At 38.8% G+C, this 7,664-nt stretch overlaps 1 protein-coding gene across 1 annotated transcript in view; it reads left to right on the top strand.

Moving 5' to 3' along the window:
- Positions 1–3,184: 3,184 nt before the first annotated feature.
- The window catches only part of ddah1 (dimethylarginine dimethylaminohydrolase 1), a 69,422-nt gene continuing 64,942 nt past the window's right edge, over positions 3,185–7,664 (top strand). The window contains exon 1 of the mRNA XM_010786099.1: positions 3,185–3,838. Coding sequence (XP_010784401.1) covers positions 3,533–3,838 — 306 coding nt within the window. The 5' untranslated portion in view covers positions 3,185–3,532. The remainder of the gene's footprint in view (positions 3,839–7,664) is intronic.

Below are 7,664 nucleotides of genomic sequence, written 5' to 3'. Positions count from 1 at the left end.
TCAACAAAGTTTGAAAGATTACTGTTTGTTATGCTGTGGCTTGATCTAATGGCAACACATTGTCAAAGCCCACCAGGAGGACTTGCAGTTGAAGAGAGAGCGGCCCTTGGAATTGGTTCTCAGGAAGTTTGTGGCGAGCGGCCCTCAACCTTCCCTTTTATGTCAAGGTGACAGATGGAACAGAACGGCCGGAAATGTTTAAACAACGAATTCCATTGTGTTATATTGAAGATAAATGTCATAACTGGTATGCAGTGTGTACTAGCAACACTTCCTTTCTGTGTCAGCTCATGGAGCAGCAGGAAGTCGGCTGAGTTATGGGTCCCTCTCGTGTGAAAGAGGGCAACGATGAGGCCAACGCGTCAAGTTCTCCAGAAAAGTAGAGCTGAAATAGCAGAACTGTGTAAATCATATATTTAAATTTGAACTTTTAACAACAATTTAAAAGGAAAAAGGCACAATCCAGACTTGATCGATTTGTTCTGCCATTTTGTCCTGGTTATCTTGACATAGTTAAATACAAATATATTTATTCAGGAGGTCTATTTCCTAAATCTTATACAGCCATATTTATTGTTTCATGTATTCCCCCAGGATTATTTTTGGGCCAATTTATGCTTAAAGCTGCAGTGTGCATATTTTAAAAAGTAAATCTCTGTCTTTGTTCTTGTGCAGTTTCGTCTTACAGCTCCTGCCCAACCATTTCTGACCTTCTAATGCTCACTCCTCAACATTTAACTATTCCTATAGATAATAATCAACATTTGATAACTAGTCAAAGCAAGCTCTGTTCCTAGCAGGGAGTGATTGGCTCCAGGGAGCTATCCACCTGATAAGATAGTCCCCAGATGTCCTGAGTGCTCTCTGATGCTGTGCTTCAGCTTTGTGTTAGTATCTGATGAAGAGATTGTTTTATCATTGATTTGGGGAGAGCCAAATCAACTGTCTGGGTCATCCCAATACACAGCTGTGGGGAAAGAAAGTTCAAAGCTCCAAGGCCTTTGCCTGCATGGAAATGGCGCATGAGAGAAGAGGCCATACATGTTATATCAACCAGTAATACATATTATTTGTTTTGCTGGTGATTTCTTTCCTAGAATAACTTTGTTGATAGTACCAAGATCCTCTAAGAGGTTTCTGTCATTAATTTGTGTGCATGTAAACATGTTAAGTTATACTTGAATCAAGCTAAAAACACTCTTGATGGAATTGACATTTATTTCAAATGTTCTGACTTGTATCGGACCACATTGAAGCTGTTATTGAAATACCTCAAAATACAATCCTTTCCTTCTGGTAACCTCAACTTTTTTTTTTAATAATGTCATGTCATTTCATCACATTATTCTCTGTGTTCATTAGGTTACATTTGCCTGACTGCTTGGAGTTAAATATGCCCTGAGCACCTGGTGTAATCACACGACTGTGTCACTTTAGACGTCTAGGATCTCATCATAAGTTCAATCATACAAGGCAAATAAGACGTGCTGCTTTGGTGCCGCTTCATCCGCAGCTGGAGGATCGTGTCTGCTTTCACTCATTTCTTTTATAGCTGCACAATGTACCAGCCAGGTGTGCCTGAAGTATGAGGGCTTTCCTTCATCTAAAGTAACCCAAATTCCTCAGCATGGAGAGAGAAGAGAGAAAGAGAGGGTCTTTTCTTGGGCCACGTCCATCCGTGATGAGGAATGATGGAAAAAAAAGAATGAGAAGTCTGGGTGGGGGCAGGTGTTAGTGTTGGGAGGAGGGTGCTGGTGGTTGGTGATCCTGGCTGGAGTGGAAAAAGGAATGTGGGGCTCCAGGAATGTTTAGAGCAGTCAGGGATAATTGAGTGAATTTGGAACAAGAAAAGACAAACTGAGATCCCGCGGTGGAAGAATGTGCTTCTGGGACGTCTGGAGAAACATTCCATCCATTCAGACGGTTCCAACAGGCCCAAAACTTTCCTAAGATGGCACCATAGGGAATATAAACCATTTTCTCCACCCTCCATACCTCCTCCTGTAGACATACACACACAATTATCTTCTTTCACACTCTTTTTGCCCTATGCTTCCTTTGCAGGACAGGCAGAAATCCTTCTTTCTGTATTTTCTTTGCCTGTGAAGTGTGGGTACATTATTTCATAAAGTCTGCCAAGAGTGAATCACTTACATATGTCTCCAAATGCTGAGGTTCAAAAAATAGAGATGAGCTTTTATTTATAACGGTATATAACAAAATAGCATGGGAATCAAGTGGGTATTCATTTCTTACTCTAATTTATGTCCTTAGCTGTATGCAGATCCAAATATAACACCCTTGTTGTTTGTAGTAAAGGTCACCAAATTCTCAGGTTTGTTTACCCCTAAAATGTCATTATACTTTCCAAATTGTGTCAATTTTTGCAAATAACTAGAAGACATGGGACTCGGGACAGAACGCTGCTTAGAAAATAGATATGCTTCTCAAATTTCTTAACAAATTCTTAATTGTTTTATTGATATCAAATATCTATGAAATGAAAAATATTATAGCGCGCTGCCCATAAATCTTACTATTTGACAGGAAAATGTTCTGAAGGTATATCAAAGTGGTCCAAATACAGACAACACTGTGGATAGTGAAAGTTGCCATTTACTATTGATTATTTGGCTGCAGCTAAATTATTATTATTTATTTATTTGGATTATTCGATTGCTGGATCTAGTGTTGAACACCATGCTGATCACAATTTCTTAAATCAACAATCCAAAACCTAAAAAAGCCTAAACCTAAAAGAGTTTATTATCACATAGGACCAACATGTAAATACTGCTATATTTTTTACAAGTTTTATTATTTTTTAATGATATTATAGTTTTCTTAAAATAGTTCTCTATCTGTGTTTTTAATGTTTATTTTACTTTTATGTAGGCTATGCACCATGACATCAAGTCAAATTCCTCGAACGTGTCATCCTACCTGGTAATAAACCTGTTTCTGATTCTGAAAGAGCATCAACTCATCAACATTAAGGAACATTTACTCAAATTATGAATCAACCAGAATAGTTGCAAGTTATTTCTGCTGATCGAAGTCATGAAACTTTCCGTATATTTTCAAGGCTGGTAGAGGCAGAACAATTGAGGCATAATGTGTTTCAATGTATGGGAAACTAATAAGAGCTTGAAAGAGTTTGACACGCAGGCTCTGCTCTGCTGATGCAGTGTGAAATGTGAAATGTGCTCGGTGTGTCTGACTGTCACTTGTTGGGCTGCCTCTCTCAGGGCTGACAGACTCGTAGGCTACACGTGATGGTCTGTGCGCGCCACCGAACCACTGTCGCTCGCCTGGAGACTCGAGCAGGGTTGATTGACACTGTGTGCAGCAGGCTACTGTAAACAAAGAATAAAAACCCAACAAACTAGCACGGAACAAATAATAAAGCCGGGCAGCATCGGGTTAACTGCTAGTAGTTTCTCTCATTCATTCGTCGGGTTGTCAGTTAGGGTGTTTTTCAAGCCTCTTTTTTTCCAGATTTGAGCGTGCCAAGAAGAGGGGAAGCAAAAACATGGCTGGTAAAATGGCTGGTTTAATGGCAGGTTTTGGTCATTACACCCACGCCGTCGTCCGGGGAGTCCCCGCGTCCCTGGCCAAAGAAGCGCTCCGGAGCAGCCAGGCGGAGGTGGACCTGGCCGGGGCGCGGAGCGAGCACGAGGCGTACGTCCAGGTCCTGGGGACGAGGCTCGGGCTGAAGGTGGTGGAGCTCCCCGCGGACGAGTCGCTCCCGGACTGCGTGTTCGTGGAGGACGCGGCCGTGGTGTGCGGTGACACGGCGCTCATCACCAGACCCGGGGCAGAAAGCAGGAGGAGAGAGGTAGGGAACTGATAGCTTCCTCTGTCTGCATGACTCAATTCGCATAAAAAAAAAGTTTGATGTGAAAGTGGAAGGAAGGCGTCCTTCCCACTCGCCTGTTGTGTTCACTTGGCATTCAATTATTAATCTGCTATAGTGATAACTATTAAGATGGCTGATCTATGTGTGGCAGTATGTAGGTGATTATCGTTTTTGAATAATATTTTGTAAAAGCAAGAGTTATTTCTCAGTATAAGTCAGTTCCTAAAAGCTCAATAAGTGTTCACTCCTGCTTTGCAATGTCAAAATAATCTTCTGCAACATGTGTGAAACTTCAATTCTAGCCTAGGCTTCATATCTTAAAGCTGTACCATGATCACATTTTAACCATATTGTGCACCATTTTATACAAAGGGATATGGAGATTAGGCATGAGGCAACGCCCATTAGAATAACGACAATGCTTTTTTTTCAAACCCATCATATTCTTCAATATACCATTTCTTATCAAGGCAACATTTGGACAATTATGGATTTTGTTTGCATGTTAATGGAATACTTAATGCACTTTTATTGATGTATTGATTATTTAATGTCAGTTGTCACTTCATATTAAATACGTAGCTTATCAATATAATGCATAGGATGAGTTTAAATTATATTACTTTATAACTCAAACAGTAATTGGCTATATAGGATGATGACAACCTTTAAAAGCATATTTATTTGAAGTGATGGGCTCTATGATTTTTCAAATTAATGAATGAAGACATTTTGTGAAAGTAAAACAACAATGTGAAAGCACCCGGTTGCCTATTGAGGGTAGCTGCAATAGAGGGTAGGCATGTGTGTGAATGACAATGATTGAAACGGTAGGACGGCTTCTTTGAAAGCCCCTGTCATGTCACATCAGTCATTTCAGTTGGCTCGCTGGTGCTAATGGTCCCCAGCCTCACTGGCGGCAGGGATACTGATTGGAAAAGCTCAGAGCTGCTACCTACAGCAACCACATTTCATTTATTCTGAACGTGGTACAAGTTACATATGCATCCATGTGTGTACAGGCATTTAGAACTATTTTTTTCTTCATATAACATAAAGGTATAGCAGTGATTTGGTTTATTGCCCCTATTTTGCTCATGGGAGGTTTTTAGCTGTGATGAATGACAGCTTGGTAGAGAGTTATGTAAAAGAGTATATAAATATATCTCTGAAAACAGGACTGTAAAAAATATCGGATGGATTCCATTGACTGATTTTGTTTTTGCTTGGGCAGAATTATAAGGGATCGATCTGAATTATATATTTTTGTACATAATAAGATATCATTTCCAGTGAAAATAACATGTAATTATCGCAGTGTGAGTTAAAAAGCTGGCTCTACATGGCTACATGGCTTTACATTAGAGTTAACACCAAAAATGTTGTTTCACAGCTGAGGTCATCTGCCAGTTTAGGAGATTTACTTTAAAATGATTGCATTTCTTTATAATAATACCAAATTTTCCATTCAATTGCGGTTCAATGATGAGGGTTAATTTTAATCACACAGTTATCTCGACATCCTTGCTTTTAGATTTGACTGAGGATCGATGCTGCATCACTATTTCAGTGAGAATATAGCTTTATATTCTCAAGAATTAACAGACATCCTGTGTAACTTTAATCTTGGATAGTCTGTTTGCTAACCTGAATGATAAATGAGCGACTACCAGTAAATATTGTTCTATCTACTGCATAGTTGGCGGGGACCTTCTCTCTTTTCTGTGTCCTAGTTCACATTTATTTCAACCATCTCAGTTTTTCATTTATTACTGCCAATACTTGTAAGGAAAAACTTAGTTGGTTTTAGTTGCCGTTAAAGTAAAGGCTTCTCCTTAACATAATTATGTATGCAACATTTGGAAGTCGATTTGGAGTAATGCGAACATTACTGCATTAGAAGGCAATTAAGGAATTGTCTTATCTTGATCTTATAAAGGCATACATAACTTCTGGTTACTTAACCATTAGCCACGATAGTTCTATGTGCTGCCAGGAATAAACTTGGACTTTGTCCCTTTGGACTCTAAGGGGAAACTTTGTGAATTTGTGCTTCTAAAACTCCTTTAATCAGATATTGTGCAGGTATGCAATGCAGCAAGAGGATTGATGTTGGAATTCCGAGTTGTTCTTATCCAAATTGGGAGGAATCACTTGTTATTGTTTATCTCTGTGTTCTGCTTTAAATGCTGTGGGATTAAGTTGTTGGTCTTTTGGAGTCATCCATCTTTTCCGCTTTGAGTTCCACTTTGTGTTGTAGACTCAGCGCATGAAAGATACACTTGTAGGTTCTCACAATTTGGTCATTATTCTCTCTGCCTTATAAAGGATAAGGCCATATTTTTTTCTAAATTATTATATACATTTTAGAGTGCATTCTTGTTTAAAACCCTAAGACCGTATAATATTGAATAAGTTACTGAACTTTCAAGGTCTCAGAATATTATCCATTAGGCTGTGGCTTAAAAGCTTGACCATCAGGGGAAATGCTTAAATAGACTGCATGTTGTTTCAGCATTTTCTGAAAACACTCCAACAAAGAGCCAAAGTTAATTACACATATTCCATAATACTAAACACTACCCTGAGCAAAGACTGTTCACAAAGAAGGATGCATTGCTAAGATCGTCAGTGACCTTTACTTTGTGTTTTAATGCAAATCCATAATCAGAGTCATAATTAAGACGAAAAATGTATTTGCTGTTTTCACGAGGAGATGATATACCAACTCATTTTCATAATGTCAATCTTTTGTAGAATAGAGATAAAGAATATTTTCTTAAGGCCGACAGGAATGCATATCTTAAAAACGGTTATGAGTTCTGTGTGCATTACATACATACATACATACATACATACATACATAGGTCACAGTTATAGTTGTATATTCTTATTTTGACAGCATGAAGTAGAATGCTTTTCTTTCTATTTTACACAGCGTATCCCAGTGTAAATATAGGGCAGAGGGACCGACACAAAGTCGCTCTCAAAAACATTTGATGTCCATTTATAGTTTTCAGTATTTAAAAAAAGATAATTAACATTAGCCTAGCTTTGAATTAATGTTAACTTTCTACCAACAGCAATCTCAAGTCTCTGAATGTTTTTTGGTAGTCAGTTACTCCTTGTGCCTTCAAATAATTTCCCTATGCTTCGACAGCCCTGCCACAGATGAGTATAACTCTCATGCATTCTGCATCCACCGAACAACTGATTTGATAATATTTCCTTGGCTTGCTGACACCATTTGTGATCGTCACTCCTAAACTCAACCGTTGTTGCCAAATGCTCCTTCCTGTCACCTTCACTGTCTGAATAACTTAACTATAAATGATTAACAACAGTGAATCAAAAAGCCTGTTTCTTTAAAAAAACATGTTTGGCAGGATATGGTAGCACTGCAGAAGCTTGGATGAGTTCACAACCATTTTGTTGAGTATCGTCAGTGCTCTAGATGTTCTGATGCAAGTTTTGAACTGCCTTCACTCCTCATGCCAATCATAACCCACATGTTTTTGCTTGCTGACATACTTTATTGGTAGTTTTTTTTTATCACTAACTCAGGTGAAGGAGTTCAGGGGCCGTATTCACAAAGCATTTTATCTTACCGCTAGGAGTGCTCCTAACTCGCGCTAAAACATTTTACGTAGGAGTTTCTTCTTAAAAGTTATTCACAAAGCCGCTGAGACCTACTCATACTAAGGATAAATCACTAAGAGTAAACTAAGAGTGACGCACCATTGCTATGGATTACGTCGATTCTCGTGCATGAGTTTTAGAAGCGGTCAGTACGGTGATTGGTTGT

Source organism: Notothenia coriiceps, unplaced genomic scaffold, assembly GCF_000735185.1.
Source record: "Notothenia coriiceps isolate Sejong01 unplaced genomic scaffold, NC01 NC01_scaffold00028797, whole genome shotgun sequence".
In the NCBI taxonomy this organism is placed as follows: domain Eukaryota; kingdom Metazoa; phylum Chordata; class Actinopteri; order Perciformes; family Nototheniidae; genus Notothenia; species Notothenia coriiceps.
This window is presented reverse-complemented; position numbering and strand designations above follow the sequence as displayed.